General features: G+C 47.7%; 1 protein-coding gene across 1 annotated transcript in view; it reads right to left on the bottom strand.

Annotated features, from left to right (window-relative positions):
- Positions 1 to 1675: 1675 nt before the first annotated feature.
- The window catches only part of mmp17a (matrix metallopeptidase 17a), a 104666-nt gene continuing 86479 nt past the window's right edge, over positions 1676 to 19862 (bottom strand). Inside the window, exons 8-10 of the mRNA XM_059654888.1 lie at positions 13631 to 13783; positions 4983 to 5240; positions 1676 to 2245 (exon numbers count right to left, since the gene is read on the bottom strand). Coding sequence (XP_059510871.1) covers positions 1941 to 2245; positions 4983 to 5240; positions 13631 to 13783 — 716 coding nt within the window. The 3' untranslated portion in view covers positions 1676 to 1940. The remainder of the gene's footprint in view (positions 2246 to 4982; positions 5241 to 13630; positions 13784 to 19862) is intronic.

The raw sequence follows: 19862 nt of genomic DNA, 5'->3' as shown, positions 1-19862 counted from the left end.
AGGGGACGTTGGATTATGAGCGTAAATTAGCAGGAAATAAAGAAACAGACAGTAAGAACTTCTCCTATATGTAAGAAAGAGACCATCCAAACTAAGTGTTGGGCACTAAGGATGAAAGGAATTAATAGTGGGAAGTAGAAAAATGACACAGAGTGGGAACAAGACACTAAATATATTCCATCAGCAGCAGTGAGTTAGGGGGACGAAGGGCAAAAAACCTGAAATAATCATTGTCACGAGCAAAATAGTATGAGGCTCTTCGTAGGACTGCAAGTTGACAGGTTTCCTCAATAAGATGATGTGCACCCTAGGTTCTCAGACAAAGTAATTACATTGATTGTGAATTCATTGGTTATAATCTTCCAAGATTCTTTAGATTCTGAAAAGGACCCAGTGGATTGGAAAACTGTAAATGTAACAACTTTTTTCAATAAAGGGTGCAGACAAACAGCAGAGAACTACAGGCCAGTTTGCCTAACATTTGCCATTGAGTGAATGCTTGACTCCATTATTAAGGAAACAGGACATTTCAAAAATGGCATTATAATTAGGCAGAGTCCACATGGTTTCGTGAAAGGGAAACCACTGGCTCTGTGGTCCGCACTGCTACCTCACAGCACCAGGGACTCAGGTTCAATCCCACCCTTGGGCAATTGTCTGTGTGGAGATTGCACATTCTCCGGGTGCTCCGGTTTCCTCCCACAGTCCAAAGGTGTGCAGGTTAGGGTGGATTGGCCATGCTAAATTACCCCACAGTGTGCAGGGATATGTAGATTGGGAGTGCCATGGGGTATGGGTCTGGGCAGATGCTGTGAGGGTCGGTGTGGACTAGTTGGGCCGAAGGGCCTGTTTCTACACTGTAGGGATTCTATGAAGGAGACTCTACAAAATTTATTGGAGTTCTTTGATGACGTAGCAAGCGCTGTGGTTAACAGATAAATGGAGGAGTAATTAAGGCAAATGGATACATTTAAGGGGAAGCTGGACAAGCTGAGATGATGGATTTTGCATGAGGAACGACGAGAGGGGGCTCATGGACTGGGTGGGCGAACATATCTATCCAGAACACACAGATCCAGAATAACCAACCTGCTTCTATTTCGTATGTTCTTCTGATTTAAAATGGAGGCATTACCGGGCTGGAGCTAGTGTAGTTTAGTGAGCATAGAGGGAGCGAATGGGTCCAGCTATCAGTTAGGAGTGATCGCCATCGCTTGTTAGTGAAATCTCACCACAGCATTCAGTCAGTTCTGGGTCACCTCTGGGGGAGAGTACATCATCTACCTTCAGTATCCACTGCGATCAACATTATTTAAAACAGCTTCAAGTGTCAAAAGAAAACTTGTTTAGTGAATGAAACTGTTTTGAAATAAATACGAATAATAATGAGAAACACCTGATTTCATAATACTGATAAAACAAAAGCCAGGAAACTCTTCCTAATCATAGCCAAACAAAGTTCCTCACAACTGCTCTGGTTTTTTTGTGTTAAAAAATAAATTGTTTGAACTTTCCTCAATGATAGCGAACGCTTGCCATGAAATTCCTCCATTATCCCTTTTTTTTAAAAAGGGTTGATTCACTGTGATAATAAAGTGTGAAGCTGGATGAATCCAGCAGGCCAAGCAGCATCTCAGGAGCACAAAAGCTGATGTTTCGGGCCTAGACCCTTCATCAGAGACGCTGCTTGGCCTGCTGTGTTCGTCCAGCTCCACACTTTGTTATCTTGGATTCTCTAGCATCTGCAGTTCCCATTATCTCTGATTCACTGTGAATCCACGCAGTGTGAAAGGTTACAGTAGGACTGGGCACAGCATCCTGTTTTTGTAAATGGAGGCTGGGTCATCGCCGAGCCCCTTCCAGGCAAGCCAGCGACGCCTGGCTTCGGCACAGTCACTGGAGCCTCATGAAGTTGGCGCTGTTGAGGTTGGTGACGTGCGTTAATCCAATCCCAGCCGGGTTAACACCACAAAACTAACAACAAGCGTCACACTCCGGCTCAACACAATGCAAGCCTGAGATGTGCAGGAACAATTCCTTTTCTCGTCTCCTGACCTGTCGTCACCGTGCTGACCGCGGCCCATTCGCGCTCTGGAACGGGCGTGCTCGGAAATCGATGAGTCCGCCTGCATCTCGCTGCACACCAGCCAATCCTTGGCCACGGATTTTGGGTACCCAGGGTCCACTTGCATGTCCCTGCGCGTCACTTTCCAGTAATCCTTCCCCTTAAAGAAATAGGCAGCACCTACACAGGGACACAAATAATCAATTTGGCTTCATTCATTTTCACTGTTGTCACACTCTTACTCAGAGACACGACAGCAATGGTTTTGCAAACTATACAGCCTGGACATACCTCACATGCGTACTTGGGTCAGTGCTGACAGTGTGGGCACTGTCGGAGGGACAGTGCTGACAGTGTGGGCACTGTCGGAGGGTCAGTGCTGACGGTGTGGGCACTGTTGGAGGGTCAGTGCTGAGGGAGCGCCGCACTGTCAGAGGGTCAGTGCTGAGGGAGTGGGCACTGTCGGAGGGTCAGTGCTGAGGGAGTGGGCACTGTTGGAGGGTCAGTGCTGAGGGAGCGCCCCACTGTCAGAGGGTCAGTGCTGACGGAGTGGGCACTATCGGAGGGTCAGTGCTGAGGGAGTGGGCACTATCAGAGGGTCAGTGCTGAGTGAGCGCCACACTGTCGGTGGGTCAGTGCTGAGGGAGTTCCGCACTGTCGGAGGGTCAGTGCTGACGGTGTGGGCACTGTCAGAGGGTCAGTGCTGAGGGAGTGCCGCACTGTCGGAGGGTCAATGCTGAGGGAGTGCCGCACTGTCGGAGGGTCAATGCTGAGGGAGCGCCGCACTGTCTGAGGGTCAGTGCTGAGGGAGCGGGCACTGTCGGAGGGTCAGTGCTGAGGGAGTGCCGCACTGTCGGAGGGTCAGTGCTGAGGGAGTGGGCACTGTCGGAGGGTCAGTGCTGAGGGAGTGGGCACTGTCGGAGGGTCAGTGCTGAGGGAGCGCCGCACTGTCGGAGGGTCAGTGCTGAGGGAGCGCCACACTGTCGGAGGGTCAGTGCTGAGGGAGTGCCGCACTGTCGGAGGGTCAGTGCTGAGGGAGTGCCGCACTGTCGGAGGGTCAGTGCTGAGGGAGTGGGCACTGTCGGAGGGTCAGTGCTGAGGGAGTGGGCACAGTCGGAGGGTCAGTGCTGAGGGAGCGCCGCACTGTCGGAGGGTCAGTGCTGAGGGAGCGCCACACTGTCGGAGGGTCAGTGCTGAGGGAGCGCCGCACTGTCGGAGGGTCAGTGCTGAGGGAGTGCCGCACTGTCGGAGGGTCAGTGCTGAGGAAGCGCCGCATTGATGGAGGGTCAGAGCTGGGGTCAGTGCTATCCTGCCAGGATATTTATCTATTATAAGTCCCATGTGGTTTCACAATTGTGTGAGAAAGTTTCTGTGACACCATTTGAAGCGTGTCCTACCAGTGACCTGACCAATAATACATCTCTGAACAAACATGCCTGAACTGAACTGTATTTGGGAGAGGTGAGTTTGCGAAAGGCAATAGAAATAAAAATTCTTTCATTTTTGGTCATGCTTGCACCTGATTAGCTCATGTCATATTGCTTAAAGAGCAATGAATCACACCACTTTGAAAAAAGTGTTAAACCATGGAAAAAATCATCACTTCTCACATTTTTTGCCTCTGCCCAGAATTCACAAGCACACCCCAAACCTGGAGAAAATGTTCACAGGGACATGCTACATTTAATGCGGGTTGTGCCTCTTCTGACAGGGAGGAGGTGAGAATTGGCCTTAAAGGGACAGGTCATGCCACACATAGCTCCCCCTGCGTTCCCCCCACCCCCCACCCCACCAGTGGATTTGGAGGAGTGCGGGGATTGGGTTGGGAGGACGTTGTGGTTTGTAGTGACTGTGAGTAAGGGCACAGAATGACTGGTCAACAAGATGATTGTCAGGAAGTTTTTGTGAGTCTCTGCACTGCCTGTTAAAATCCGATCTTCAATATCCATCAACCAAAAGCTGTGTTCCTCTCAGTAAACGCCTCACCCATGCACCTCCACTATAAGGCGGCATGGTCCCAATGAAACCTGACCACCTTGGTCTCTCCAGCTGCACCGAACTCACTTTGGGGAAGCAAATTCCAGGCTGCTGCTGCAGATTGTCAGGGGTTACAGTGGTTATAACAATGGGAGTTTGGAATATTCCACCATCTCAGTAAGGCTGGGATGAAGAGATGTTAGTGGGAGAGTACGGAGGGATCTCATTTTTCTGTCCAACTTCCAGCACTTCACCTTGCCTTGTTGTCTCACGGTCACCATGTCAGTAAAAATATAAGAGAATAACACAAACAACTGCAGACACTGAAGATCTGAAACAAAAATCTGAAATTGCTGGAGAAACCCAGCAGGTCTGGCAGCATCTGGGGAGAGAAAGCAGAGTTAATGTTTCAGGTCCAGTGGCCCTTCCTCAGAACCTGAGTTTTGCTGAATTTAAAACTCTTAGAGAGGTCACTATCAGTTTGCCTTTAAGAGATATGTTCATAACAACATTCCCGTTTCATACAATATAGCTGGAGGGTATGAAGGTCCCAAACTAAAACAAAAGTTGTGGGAAAAGCTCAGCAGGTCAGGCAGCACCTGTGAAGGAGTTAACGTTTCAGGTCCAGTGACCCTTCCTCAGAACTCATGATATGAAGATCCCGCACTCCATCTTATCCTGAAGATCACTGGGAGCATGACACTCACAGAAAGCATGCTTCTTTCTGGTAAAATATGAATGTCATATGAGCCCAGGCATGTACTTCCCTGAGGGATGTAATGTTAATATTTAAGTGAGAGTTGTAATAACAGTCTGTTGGATCCTTCAATACCAGCACATCCACAGCTAATTTCTTACGCCATGGGAGATAACAGAAGCTGCTGGATATGACTGCACGCCAGGCTTCTCCTGAAAGTAATTGCCAAAAATACCAACATACCATCAGACCATTTCATGGCATCGTCGAGTTGGCTGGGCAGACCCTGCCACTGCACCATGTCCTTCGGGTAATCAGGATCCATTCTCCGCAAGTGGTCATCATATCTCCAGTATTGGTTGCCCCTAAAGAAGTAGGTTTTGTCGTCGTGGGGACACACGAAGGCAGCATCGATACTCTTCACAGACAGGTCAAAGTCGCTGATGGAGCGTGGGTAACTCTCCTCCACATTGTTATCTTTGAACACCCAGTACCGCTCCCCTATTAAACAGGATTAGAGACTTACTTCCAGGCTTAATGTACGTCCAACCATGTCATTCCTACTCTTTGGTTAACCATGTTCTTTATTTAGTTATAAAGTATTGGGTTGCGGCAAAACAATAGATCACTACAGAACAGGAGGCCATTCAACCCAGCACTGACCCTCCAACAATGCATCACTCCATCAGCACTGACCCTCCGACAGTGCGGCGCTCCCTCAGCACTGACCCTCCAACAGTGCGGCGCTCTCTCAGCACTGACCCTCCGACTGTGCCCACTCCCTCAGCACTGACCCTCCAACAGTGCCCACTCCCTCAGCACTGACCCTCCAACAATGCATCACTTCATCAGCACTGACCCTCCGACAGTGCGGCGCTCCCTCAGCACTGACCCTCCAACAGTGCGGCGCTCTCTCAGCACTGACCCTCCGACTGTGCCCACTCCCTCAGCACTGACCCTCCAACAGTGCCCACTCCCTCAGCACTGACCCTCCACCAATGCATCACTCCATCAGCACTGACCCTCCGACAGTGCGGCGCTCCCTCAGCACTGACCCTCCAACAGTGCCCACTCCTTCAGCGCTGACCCTCCGACAGTGCGGCGCTCCCTCAGCACTGACCCTCCGACAGTGCGGCCATCCCTCAGCACTGACCCTCCGACAGTGCCCACTCCCTCAGCAATGACCCTCCGACAGTGCGGCGCTCCCTCAGCGCTGACCCTCAGACAGTGCAGCGCTCCCTCAGCACTGACCCTCGAACAGTGCCCACTCCCTCAGCACTGACCCTCCGACAGTGCGGCGCTCCCTCAGCACTGACCCTCCAACAGTGCCCACTCACTCAGCACTGACCCTCCGACAGTGCGGCGCTCCCTCAGCACTGACCCTCCGACAGTGCGGCACTCCCACAGCACTGACCCTCCGACAGTGCCCGCTCCCTCAGCACTGACCCTCCGACACTGCGGCGCTCCCTCAGCACTGACCCTCCGACAGTGCGGCACTCCCTCAGGACTGACCCTCCGATAGTGCGGCGCTCCCTCAGCACTGCGCCTCCGACAGTGCGGTGCTCCCTCAGCACTGACCCTCCGACAGTGCGGCGCTCCCTCAGCACTGACCCTCCGACAGTGCGGCACTCCCTCAGGACTGACCCACCGACAGTGTGGCGCTCACTCAGCACTGACCCTCTGATAGTGCCCACTCCCTCAGCACTAACCCTCCGACAGTGCTCACTCCCTCAGCACTGACCCTCCAATAGTGCCCACCATCTCAGCACTGACCCTCCGACAGTGCGGCGCTCCCTCAGCACTGACCCTCCGACAGTGCGGCGCTCCCTCAGCACTGACCCTCCGACAGTGCTCACTCCCTCAGCACTGACCCTCCGATAGTGCCCACCACCTCAGCACTGACCCTCCAGCAGTGCGGCGCTCCCTCAGCACTGACCCTCTGATAGTGCCCACTCCCTCAGCACTGACCCTACGATAGTACCCACTCCCTCAGCAGTGACCCTCCGACAGTGCGGCGCTCCCTCAGCACTGACCCTCCGACAGTGCGGCACTCCCTCAGCACTGACCCTCCGACAGTGCCCGCTCCCTCAGCACTAACCCTCCGACAGTGCTCACTCCCTCAGCACTGACCCTCCGATAGTGCCCACCATCTCAGCACTGTCCCTCCAGCAGTGTGGCACTCCCTCAGCACTGACCCTCCGACAGTGCGGCGCTCCCTCAGCACTGACCCTCCGACAGTGCGGCGCTCCCTCGGCACTGACCCTCTGACAGTGCGGCGCTCCCTCAGCACTGACCCTCCGACAGTGCGGCGCTCCCTCAGCCCTGACCCTCCGACAGTGCCTGCTCCCTCAGCACTGACCCTCCAACAGTGCCCCTCTGTGTTAATAAATGGAAGATTTCTGTATGTTTGACTGTCAGCCAGTTTCAACAGTTTGGTGCCAATCAGCTGTTAAGAATGTCATTTATAGATGAAAGGATCTTATCACCTGTTTTGGTCAGTGATGTGGGCTGATTTTCACAATGTGGTTATGTTGGTAATGAATGAACAGACTCAGTGTGGGACATACCCTCGTTGCTGTTGTCAATGCATGAATCAAACAGTTCCATTCTGATATTAATCTATGGAACAAATGACTGAACAGACCGTGACTCCCTTCTCTGGGAAAGGGACAATTTACATTCAGTTTGGTCAGAGCCTTTAAAGTGATGAATGGGATGTAGTTTCCAAATGTTTCTTTTTAGAGTGGACCCATAGAGGTAAGCTGGGGTCACAAACAGATCTGACAGGGAACTCAGGAGAAGGCTTTGTACCAGAGGGTGGTGGGTGCTGTCTGGTGCAGAATTTACTGTCATCTACAAACAGGAAGCCAATTTGAAGGTGAGAGAAAACGTACATGACTGTGGGGAATGAGCATTGAGAGTGGTATAGGACAGATGGCTGTACCAAAGGGTTGGCATGTTCTCAATGGACTGAATGGCTTCCTTTTGTACTGTAATGCTGTATGATTCTATAAAAGATTGTTTGAGTGAGAACTGGATGAAACACACTGAGGACAGAGGAGTGCTGAAGATGGGCTGAAGAGAGGGTGGGAACAGGAGCTTCACCTGGAACAGAACTTGCAACACAGACCAGATGGGCAGAATGGCCTGTTTATTTGCACAAGGCTCGATGTAACAGAAATTGAAACAAATGCGAAAACGCTCCCTTAGATTGAGTTTCAGAGAAATTGTTCTACATTAAGCACTCTAGCTGTTAATCTTTCAGTGATTTTTCTGATGAAGGGTATCGGCCTGAGACATCAGCCTTCCTGCTCCTCTGATGCTGCTTGGCCTGCTGTGTTCATCCAGCTCTACACCTTGTTATCTTGGATTCTCCAGCAACTGCAGTTTCTACTATTTCTGATACAAGGTAATTCCAGCTCCGTTTTGGCCATTAAATGATGGCAAAATACACAGCAACTCAGCAGGTCTGGCAGCATCTGTAGAGACAGTAACAGAGTTAATGCTCTGAGTCCAAAGAAGGGACACTGGACTTGAGCATTAAGTATTTCTCTCCCCACAGATGCTGCCAGACCTGTGCTGGGTCTCTCTGTATTTGGTATATTTTGTGTATTGCCCAATATTGTTTTGGGCATTCCATAATAAACAGCTGCTTCCTTCCACAGTTTTAAAAATGTGGGAACAGGGAGTGGCCATTCAGAGTCCCAAGCCTGTTCCATCCCACTGTCTGTACCACCTGCCTTCGCTCCATATCCTTCAACAGCCTTGTTGAACAAAATCTGATCTCAGACTTAAAATGATTGATTGTGCCCCAGGTAATGGTCCCAGGATCTGGGTTTGAACACACCACACCTGATGGTGGAATTTGATTTTAATAAAAATCTAACGATGACCAAGAAACACCTGCTAATTGCCAGAAAATCCATCTGCTTCCTGAATGTCCTTTAAGAAACATAAGAAATAGGAGCGGGATAGGCCATCTGGCACTTCGAACCCACTCTGCCATTCAATAAAATTGTGGCTGATCTTTTCATAGCCTCAGCTCCACTTACCCATCCTCTCACTGTAACCCTTAATTTCTTTACTCTTCCAAAATCTATCTATCCTAAACAGCAAATATGATGCCACTGTCTAATAAGGGAGGTAGACAAAAGATGGGGAATTATAGATCGGTTAGCTTAACCAGTGTAGTGGGGAAGATGCTGGAGTCTATTACCAACGAAGAAATAGCAAGGCATCTCGATAGAAATTGTTCCGTTGGGCAGACGCAGCATGGGTTCATGAAGGGCAGGTCATGCTTGACAAATCTTTTAGAATTCTATGAAGACATTACGAGCAAGGTGGACGATGGGGACCCAGTGGATATGATGTACCTAGATTTCCAAAAGGCCTTCGAAAAGATGCCGCACAAGAGGCTGCTGCATAAGATAAGGATGCATGGCGTTAGGGGTAAAGTATTAGTGTGGGCAGAGGATTGTTTGACTACCAGGAAGCAAAGAATGGGGATAAATGAGTGCTATTCTGGCTGGCAGTCAGTGACTAGTGGTGTGCCTCAGGGATCGGTGTTGGGACCACAATTATTTACAATTTATATTGATGATTTGGAGTTGGGGACCACGTGTGCAGTGTCAATGTTTGCAGATGACACTAAGATGAGTGGCAGAGCAAAGTGTGCAGAGGACTGTGAAACTTTGCAGAGGAAGATAGATACATTGAGTGAGTGGGCAAAGGTCTGGCAGATGGAATACAATGTAAATAAATGTGAAGTCATACATTTTGGTAGGAGTGATAGTAAAAGGGATTATTACTTGAATGGTAAAAAGTTGCAGCATGCTGCTATGCAGAGGGACCTGGGTGTCCTTGTCCATGAATCACAGAAGGCACAAGTATAAGAAGGCAAACGGAATTTTGTCCTTCGTTGTTAAAGGGATTGAGCTGAAAAGCAGAGAGGTTATGTTGCAGCTGTACAAGGTGCTGGTGAGGCCACATCTGGAGTACTGTGTACAGTTTTGGTCTCCTTACTTGAGGAAGGATGTACTGGCACTGGAGGGGGTGCAGAGGAGGTTCATTCGGTTGATTCCGGAGTTGAGGGGGTTGTCTTATGAGGAGAGACTGAGTAGATTGGGATTATATTCATTGGAATTTGGAAGATTGAGGGGGGATCTTATAGAAACATGTAAAATTATGAAGGGAATAGATGAGATAGAAGTAGAGAGGATGTTCCCACAGGCAGGTGAAGCTGGGGCAATAGGGCATAGCCTTAAGGTTAGAGGGAACAGATTTGGGACTGAATTGGGAAGGAACTTCTTCACCCAGAGGGTTGTTAATCTATGGAATTCCTTGCCCAGTGAAGTAGTTGATGCTACTCCAGTAAACGTTTTTAAAGCTAAGGTAGATTTTTTTTGAACAATAAAGGAATTAAGAGATACAGTAAGTGGATCCGAGTCCACGAAAAGATCAGCTGTGATCTTATTTAATGGCGGAGCTGGCTCAAAGCACTGAATGGCCTACTCCTGCTCCTAGTTCTTATGTTCTTATGTATCTTAGCTTTAAAAACATTCAATGAGGAAGCCTCAACTGCTTCACTGGGTGGGGAATCCCACAGATTCACAACCCTTTGGATGAAGAAGTTCCTCCTCAACTCAGTCCTAGTTCTGTTCCCCCTTACTTTGAGGCGATGCTTCTAGTATAGTTTCACCTGCCAGTGGGAACATCCTCTCTGCTTCTATCTTATCTTCAAGGGGCGGTGTGGACTTGTTGGGCCGAAGGGTCTGTTTCCATACTGTAGGGAATCTAATCTATTCCCTTCATAATTTTCTATGTTTCTGCAAGATTCATCCCTCATTCTTATAAATTTCAATAAATATAATCCCAATCTACTCAGTCTCTCCTCATAAGCCAACCATCTCCACTCCAGAATCAACCGAGTGAACCTCCTCTGCACCCCCTCCAGTGCCAGTACATCTTTCTCAAGTAAGGAGACCAAAACTGTACACAGTACTCCAGGTGTGGCCTCACCAGCGCCTTGTACAGCTACAATATAACCTCTCTGCTTTTAAATTCAATCCCTTTAGCAATGTAGGGCAAAATTCCATTTGCCTTCTTAATTACCTGTTGCACTGCAAACCAACATTCTGCGATTCATGCTCAAGGACACCCAGCTCCCTCTGCACAGCAGCAGGCTGCAATTTTTTACCATTTAAGTAATAGCACCTTTTACTGTCATTCCTACCGAAGTGGATGATTTCATGCTTCCCAACATAGCCACACCCTTGCCGACTGAATTAGCCTATCTACGTCCCCTCTGCAGACTTTCAGTGTCCTCTGAACACTTTGTTCAACCACTCATCTTCTTGTCATCTACAAACTTTGATACACTTTACTTTGTCCCCAACTCCAAATCATCTACGTAATTGTAAATAAGTGCAGTCCCAACACCGATCCCTGAAGCACACCACTAGCCACTGAGCACCAAACAGAAAACCACTCATTTATCCCCACACTTTGCTTCCTGTTAGTTAACCAATCATCTCTCTATGCTAATACATTGCTCGTAGCACCGTGCACCTTTACCTTACGCAGCAGGGTTTGGTGTGCAACCTTGTTGAGTGCCTTCTGGAAATCCAGTTATCACATCTACTGGGTCCCCGTTATCAACTGTGCACATAATGTCCTCAACGAATTCCAGAAAATTAGTTAAATGTGACCTGCCTTTCATGAACCCGTGCTGTGTCTGCCCGATGGGAAAATTTGTATCTAGATGTCTTGCTATTTCTTCCTTCGTAAAAGATTCAAGTATTTTCCTGCTACAGAAGTTAAGCTAACTGGCCTATAGTTAACCACCTTTTGTCTACTTCCTTTCTTTTATCAGTGGTATTACATTTGCTGTTTTCCAATGTGTCGGAACTGGAAAGAAACTGACCTAGTCTGACCTACCTGTTGCTCCAGGCTCACAGATATGTTGCTGACTCTTAAATGCCCAATGGGCATGGATTGAGGATGGGCAATGGCCAGCCATGCCCATGGCCAGGGTTCATGGCTAGTAAAACACACCATGGGGAGTGGAATTGAGTTTTAGTTGAGGGTTCATTGTGTTCCTGTAAAGGCTGGGAATCACAAACAGCTCATAATACAGGAGAATGGCTAGGATGAGGTGGGGACTAGGGAAATTTGTGATTCCCAAACCAGGCAAATCAGAATGGGAAAATTAAGGGGAGGATTAAATAGACATGTTTAAATTTGGAAGTGTTTTGGCAGAGTAGGCTGTGACAGAAGGGAAGGCAATTGCTCAGTAAGCAGTAATGATAGTTGGGAATGATAAAATGATATTTGTAAAGCCTGATAAGGTGGTGGAAGAAGATTCAATAATTATGTTGAAAAAGGAATGCATAAAATGTTGAACAGGAAAAAAACAAAGGGCCAGGCCATGGGGAGAGCGCAAAGTCTTAGAAACCTCTCTCAAAGAGGTGTCCCAGACACAAGGAGCTACCAGATGTCTGTGTGCGCTCTATCATTATGTGATTCTATGAGGTTTTTACACATCTTTGTGGCCTGTTTAAGCTACACAATATGATCACATGTTTTTGATAAGGGTCCACATGGTAGACAAATGGTTAAAGTGACAGTCCATGGGATCGAAGAAAATTTGACATTTTGGATCCAAAATTGGCTGAGTGTTAGAAAACAGAGGGTGATGGCTGAGGATTGTGTTTGTGACTGGAAGCCTGTGTCCTGTGGGGTTCCACAGGGACCAGGGCTAGTGTCCTTGCTGTTTGTGGTATGTATAAATCACTTAGGTTGAATGTAGGAGGGGTGAACTGTAAGTTTGAGGATGATATGAAAATTGGTGGGTGACAAATACTGATGGAGATAGCCTTAGATTACGAGAGGATATAGATGGGCTGGTCAGATGGACTGATCTGTGGCAAATAGAATTCAATCCAAATAAATGTGAGGTGACGCACTCGGGCAGCACAAACAAGGCAAAGGGAACACATGATGGACTCTGGGAAGCAACGAGGATCAAAGGGAATTGATGCTGGAACTGTGTAAGATGCTGATTAGGCCATAACTGGAGCATTGCGTGCTGTTCTGGAATCCACGTGATAGGGAGGGATGTGATAGCATTGGGGAGGGTGCAGAGGGAGATTTACCGTGATGTTACCTGGGTTGGAGAGTTTCAGTTACAAAGAGAGGTTAGACAGACTGGGATTGTTTTCCCTGAAGCAGCGGAGACTGAAAGGGGGACAGGATTGAGATGTATAAAATGGTGAGTGCCATTAGACAGGGCAGACAGGAAAACATCTTTTCCCTCGGAGGAAGGATCAATGGTCAAGGGACATAGATAGAAGGTAAGGGGCAGGAGGTTTAGAGCAGACGTGAGGAAATCCTTTCTCACCCATGGGATTGTGGAAGCTGGAGCTCACTGTCTGTAAGGGTGGGAGAGGCGGAAACCCTCCAAACGCTTAAGAAGGATTTAAATGTGCACTTGCAAAATCAAGGCTGTGAACTAAGTGGCGGAGCATGGGATCAGAATGGTGCGGTGGTTGGTTTGATTGGTGCAGACTCAATGGGCTGAGGAGTCTTTTCCTATAATGTAAATCCCTCTGGCTCTATAACTCTGTCAAAGCAACCAAAATAGTTTTCTGAAATCATAACCTGTTATGCTTTCTGCAAAGGAACTGAGCCAAGATTCAAGTCTGTGAGAAAGATGTGGAGGGATTAAGGCCTTGTAAGCAGCTGCGTGAGGTTGAGTTAATGGAGACGGCTAATGGTGGCCCATTTAGACTGATACAAATGTCTGCCCAGATATTAACATTGGAGAGTGTAGGGAATGGAGACCGCACTGGGGTGGGCCTGCTGCACTCGGGCTGAAGAACTTAACTTCTTACCTTTGAAGAATACTATCTTGTGGTCTGCAGTTCTCTCATAGACAGAGTCCACACTTTCCATGTTGCTGGGTAAACCGCGCCAGAATCGTTGGATCTCTGCTGGTTGCAGGGAGACCAAATGTCTGTTACGGGTCAGGCGCCAGAAATACTTCCCTATGACAGCAAACATACTGGGTTACTGACGGAAGTGGGTTCCAAAACAGGAGAGTAACATCCCAGTCTACAATGCAGCACTTCACAAATTGTCCTCAATTCCCTCACTGTCCTCTCAGTAACTCCTTCATCTCCACAACCCTCCAGGATCTCTACACTCTGGCCTCTTTAGCATCTCCAATTTTAACTGCTCCACCTCTGGCAGCTTGAGTTCAGGTCTCTAGGGCCCAACCGTTCAATTCTCTCACATCAACCTCTAGGTACTGCCTCCTTAAAAATTCTGCGCGGAACTCGCCTTTTAGATTGACCTGTGTGAATATTAAATTCTGTGGCATAAAAGCTCTCGAGCCTTGGCTCATGGAATCATAGTCAAACAGCCAGAGTCATACAGCACAGAAACAGACCCTTTGGTCCAACCAGTCCATGACGAACATAATCCCAAACTAACCTAGTCCCACTTGCCTGCCCCTGGCCCATATCCCTCCAAACCTTTCCTATTTATGTATCTATCTAAATGTCTCTTAAATATTGTAACTGTACCCACACCCACCTCTTCCTCAGGAAGCTCAGTCCATAAGTGAATCACCCTCTGAGTAAAAAAATTGCCTGTCATGTCTTTTTAAAATCTATCTCCTCTCACCTTAAAGGCGTGCCCCCTCGTCTTGAAATCCCCCATCTTAGGAAAAATACTACTATCATTAACTCTATCCATATCCCCTCGTTATGTTATAAACCTACATAAGGTTGCCTCTCAATCTCCTGTGCTCCAGTGAAAGATGTCCCAGCCTTTCCTTGTCAAGGGTAAAATATATATGCAGATTATTACTGTCTATTCTGTGCACAGCCTGCAACATAACAAAAATTGCACTCATCAGGTCATTTATCAAGATTACTAATATAAAGGGAAAACACAGGTAAACTGCATGGGAAGAGAGTGAACTCGTTCAATTGTTATTGCAATACACTATTATTTAATATTTAACTCCTACTAATTACAATCAGAGTCCACTTGCCAACCAATCAGCACTCTCTTCCCATGCAGTATAAATGTTATTTTCCCTTTATTTTGTTACTTTTACAAATTGCGTTGACGAATGCAAGATAAAAACCTTTGGCAAAATGTTTCCTTGGTTCAGCGATAATTAGGTTTTCCAAGACCAAGTGACTATTTGTGAGATTGTTGCTGTTGCTGTGACGTAGATTTCAGAAAGGACTTTGGCAAAGTCCTAAACAGGAAAACTGATAGAGAAGGCAAAACTACATGGGATACAGAATAACCTGGCAAGTTAGATCCAAAATTAGTGACAGGAGAGGGTGGTGGTAGAAGGTGGTGTGTCTGACTGGAGCCAAGTATGTCCTGGCATACCACAGGCTGGGTCCTGTATTGTTTGTGATATTCATAAACGATGGAGATGAGGAGTGATGATAAGTAATTTTGCGTGATACAAAGATTGGCTGATAGTAAGGAGGTAGGTGTTAGCAAGTTTTGAGAAGATTTGTAGCTCAGGTTGAGGTTCTGGATGTGAGTTTGCTCGCTGAGCGGAAGGTTAGTTTTCAGACGTTTCGTCACCATTCTAGGTAACATCATCAGTGAGCCTCTGGTGAAGCGCTGGTGTTATGTCCTGCTTTCTATTTATCTGGTTAGGTTCCTTGGGTTGGTGATGTCATTTCCTGCGTTGGTGATGTCATTTCCTGTTCTTTTTCTCAGAGGATGGTAGATTGGCTCCAAATCAATGTGTTTGTTGATGGAGTTCCGGTTGGAATGCCATGCTTCTAGGAATTCTCATGCGTGTCTCTGTTTGGCTTGTCCTAGGATGGATGTGTTGTCCCAATCAGGTGTTAGTTTAGAGAAGGATGGGAACACCAGCACCTCCAAGTTCCCCTCTGAGCTACTCGCCATCCTAACTTGGAATATATCGCCATTCCTTCACCGTCACTGGGTCAGAATCCTGGAATTCCCTCCCTAAGGACATTGTGGGTCAACTCACAGCACATGGACTGCAGTGGGTCAAGAAGCCAGCTCACCTCCACCTCCTCAAGGGGCAACCAGGGACGGGTGATAAATGCTGGGCCCAGCAGAGACGGCTATATCCCACAGATGAATAGAAACAAAAATGGATTGGTCAGATAGATAGAGTAGTGACATGCGGAATTTAACCCTCAGAAATGTGAGGTGATGCACTTTGAAAGAAGGAACAAGACAAGGGGAGTACTCAGTAAATGGCAACACACCAGGAAGTGCAGGGGGGACAGAGGGGTCAGGGACACACTTATTCATAGACCCCTGAAGGTGGCAAGGCAGGTTAATAAAGTACTAGAGTCAAAAAGGCACGCACTGCCTTTATCAGGCATGGCAGTGATTGTAAGAGCAGTGAGGTTATGTTGGGGCTGTACAGGACTTTGTTTAGGCCCCAGCTGGAGCACTGTGTACGGTTCTGGTCATTGCACGAGAGGGAGGATGTGATCACACTGAAAGGGGATGAGGAGGGGAATCACCAGGATGAAGGCCTGGGATGGAGGGTTTCAGTGATGGGGGGAGGCTGGATAAGCTCAGGCTGTTTTCTTTGGAGCAGAGAAGGCTGGGGTGGGTGGTGGTGGTGGGGGTGGGGGGTACCTGACAGACGTGTATAAGGTTATGAGGGACATGAACAGGGTGGATAGGAAGCAGCTGCTCCCCTTAGTCGAAGGATAAGTTACACAGGGGCACATTTTTACAGTTTTAGTACTACAGGCTTGATGGGTCGAAGGGTCTCTCTTACGTACTGTAATTCCACTATTAAACGGAGTAGAATTATTGGCTTGGCTTCTACAGTTCATGTCTATTCCAGCAGATGGGGCAATGCGCCAAACTAGATACGCTTCAAGGAGGCACATTTTGCATGGTTTCATTGAGAGCACGACTGGAAATTTTAATATTTAATATTACTGCCTTCAATTCATTACAACATCTCTCCCCTGTTCATAAATAGCTTCCTATTCCAATCATTTGTCAGATCTTTCAATAATAGTTATAATATACTGTTCCATCTCCAGGGTGACATTATTGCCTTTAAATTGCAGAGAAAAGCACCAATATATCACGGGATGTGATTTGTAATCAAGTGAACAGCAGACGTTTGAGAGCTGGCCCTTGGCTGTTGTGTGAAAAATTGAGAGAATATGAGAATGCACAATACAAAAGCAGGAGACAGTCTGACCCATCAAATTGTTGCAAATTCACTGCCCAACTGCCTACATTACCAGATAACAAGGTGTGGAGCTGGATGAACACAGCAGGCCCAGCAGCATCTCAGGAGCACAAAAGCTGACGTTTTGGGCCGAGACCCTTCATCAGAAAAGGGGGATGGGGTGAGGGTTCTGGAATAAATAGGGAGAGAGGGGGAGGCGGACCGAAGATGGAGAGAAAAGAAGATAGGTGGAGAGAGTATAGGTGGGGAGGTAGGGAGGGGATAGGTCAGTCCAGGGAAGATGGGCAGGTCAAGGAGGTGGGATGAGGTTGGTAGGTAGGAGATGGGGGTGTGGCTTGGGGTGGGAGGAAGGGATGGGTGAGAGGAAGAACAGGTTAGGGAGGCATAGCTGGGCTGGTTTTGGGATGTGGTAGGGGGAGGGGAGATTTTGAAGCTTGTGAAGTCCACATTGATACCATTGGGCTGCAGGGTTCCCAAGCGGAATATGAGTTGCTGTTCCTGCAACCTTCGGGTGGCATCATTGTGGCACTGCAGGAGGCCCATGATGGACATGTCGTCTAAAGAATGGGAGGGGGAGTGGAAATGGTTCGTGACTGGGAGGTGCAGTTGTTTATTGTGAACTGAGCGGAGGTGTTCTGCAAAGCGGTCCCCAAGCCTCCGCTTGGTTTCCCCAATGTAGAGGTAGCCACACTGGGTACAGCAGGTGCAGTATACCACATTAGCAGATGTGCAGGTGAACCTCTGCTTGATGTGGAAAGTCATCTTGGGGCCTGGGATGGGGGTGAGGGCCGAGCTACATTACAACATGCCCACACTTGAAAAGTACCTCAATGACTGTGAAATATTTTGGCAGATCCATTGGTGGTGAAAGGTGCTATCTAAATGCGAGTTTTTTTCACACACATCTATTGGAGCCCGCAGGGGGATTTTGTTCAATTCATGACAAGTGTAGCTGGTCAGTTGATGTTTGGAAGCAATGACCCATATAGATGTGGAGGTGCCAGTGTTGGACTGGGCTGGGCAAAGTTAGCAGTCACAGGTCATCAGGCTACAGTCCAACAGCTCTGCTCCGAAAGTTTGTAATTCCAAATAAACCTGTTGGGCTGTTATCTGGTGCTGTGTGACTTCTGACTTTGTGACCTGCCGCGCCAGCACAGAAACACAGCCTGCTTCATGTTTGTGTTCCTATTTCACACGCGCCTCCTCCCTGCCCTGCTTTATCTTGCCTCCTGGTTGTGAACAATGGGCATATGAAGCAGGTACAGGAGTGAGAGGCGCTGACTGGGATATATGGTCAGTTTGCAAGACCAAGAGCAAACGAGAGGCGAGTAAAATAGCGAGCAGAATAATACAATCGGACGTGAGAACATAAGGAGGCCATTCAGCCTTCAGGTCTGCTCCACCACTTAACGAGATGATTGCTGATTTGATCATTGACAATTACACTTTCCTGCCTTTTTCCCACAGCCCTTGACTTCTCCTTCCTGATTAAAAATCTGTCTGATTATGTCTAATGACCCAGCCTCGACAGCCCTCTGTAGTAAATAATTCCACACATTCGCTTCTCTCTGAGAGACGGAATTCCTCCTCTTCTCTGTCTTAAACTCCTTCCTTTTTCAAAGATGATGCCCTCTGGCGCTAGACTCTGACACAACAGGAAACAATCTTACCACATCTGCCCTGTCAACTCATCTAAGAATCTTGTGTGTTTTAATAAGATCAACTCTCATTCGTCTCCACTCCAGTGAGTACTGGGCCAATCTGCTCAACCTCTCCTCATGAGACAATCCATCCATATCTAGGAACAAGATAATGAACCTTCTCTGGACTGCCTCCAACAGAATACGTGGGCTGACATTACAAACTGGGCAAGTTCCAATGCTGCATTGTAATAAATCATGACAGACCTGCTGAATGGCAACTCACAAAAGACAGGCAGCTTTCTGATCTGCAGATCCTAATATCTTTAACACTTTCAAGGGTATTCTGCGGAGATATTTTGAAGCAAAAGAACTCACATTTATACATCATATTGTCACATTGTCAGGAGGACTCAATGAATCACTTAATCAGTAGTTTCTCTTCTAGTTCTTGAGAGATAGGGCGGCTCGGTGGCTCAGGGGTTAGCACTGCAGCCTCACTGCGCCAGGGACCCAGGTTTGATTCCAGCCTCGGGTGACTGTCTGTGTGGAGTTTGCACATTCTCCCCGTGTCTGTGTCAGTTTCCCCCGGGTGCTCTGGTTTCCTCCAACAGTCCAAAGATGTGCAGGCTAGGTGGATTGGCCATGCCAAAATTGTCCAGGGAAGTGTAGACTAGGTTGGTTAGCCATAGGAAATACAGGCTCATGGGGACAGGACAGATGGGTGGGTCTGGGTGGGATGCTCTTTGGAGGGTTGATATGGGCCAAATGGCCTGTTTCCACACTGTAAGGATTGTATGATCTTTCCTTAGATTAGGGGATGAAACTTATTGACAGTATTCCAGCTGTACTAAGCAAAGAGGTCCATCATAAACATAGATTAGAAAAATTGTGACTGTTTACCTTAGAGTGTGGTGAAGGTGAAGCCAGGGGAAATACTTAACTAAACCACATGAAGAGAATGTGGACCTCAGTGCCACAGGCAGTGGTGAAGGTGAATAATACAGATGTATTTTAAAGAAAGCTAGATTAACACTTGGAAGGAGAAAGAAACAGAAAGCTACAGCGTCGGAGTGAATGAACAGGGAGTGAGAAAATGATAAGTAACAGCAACAGCAGCTTGAAGCAGCTGGGCTTGTTCTGAGCAGTATGTCCATGTTCTTTAAGACTATTCAAGCTCTCAAAGGATTTTAGTGGGGCAAGTAATGAGATACATTTCATGGGCAGGAAGGTCAACAAATAAAGGAAAAT

This window comes from Stegostoma tigrinum, chromosome 26 (assembly GCF_030684315.1).
Source record: "Stegostoma tigrinum isolate sSteTig4 chromosome 26, sSteTig4.hap1, whole genome shotgun sequence".
In the NCBI taxonomy this organism is placed as follows: Eukaryota; Metazoa; Chordata; class Chondrichthyes; order Orectolobiformes; family Stegostomatidae; genus Stegostoma; species Stegostoma tigrinum.
The sequence above is the reverse complement of the archived record's forward strand: the minus strand, read 5'-3'. Positions and strand labels throughout refer to the sequence as shown.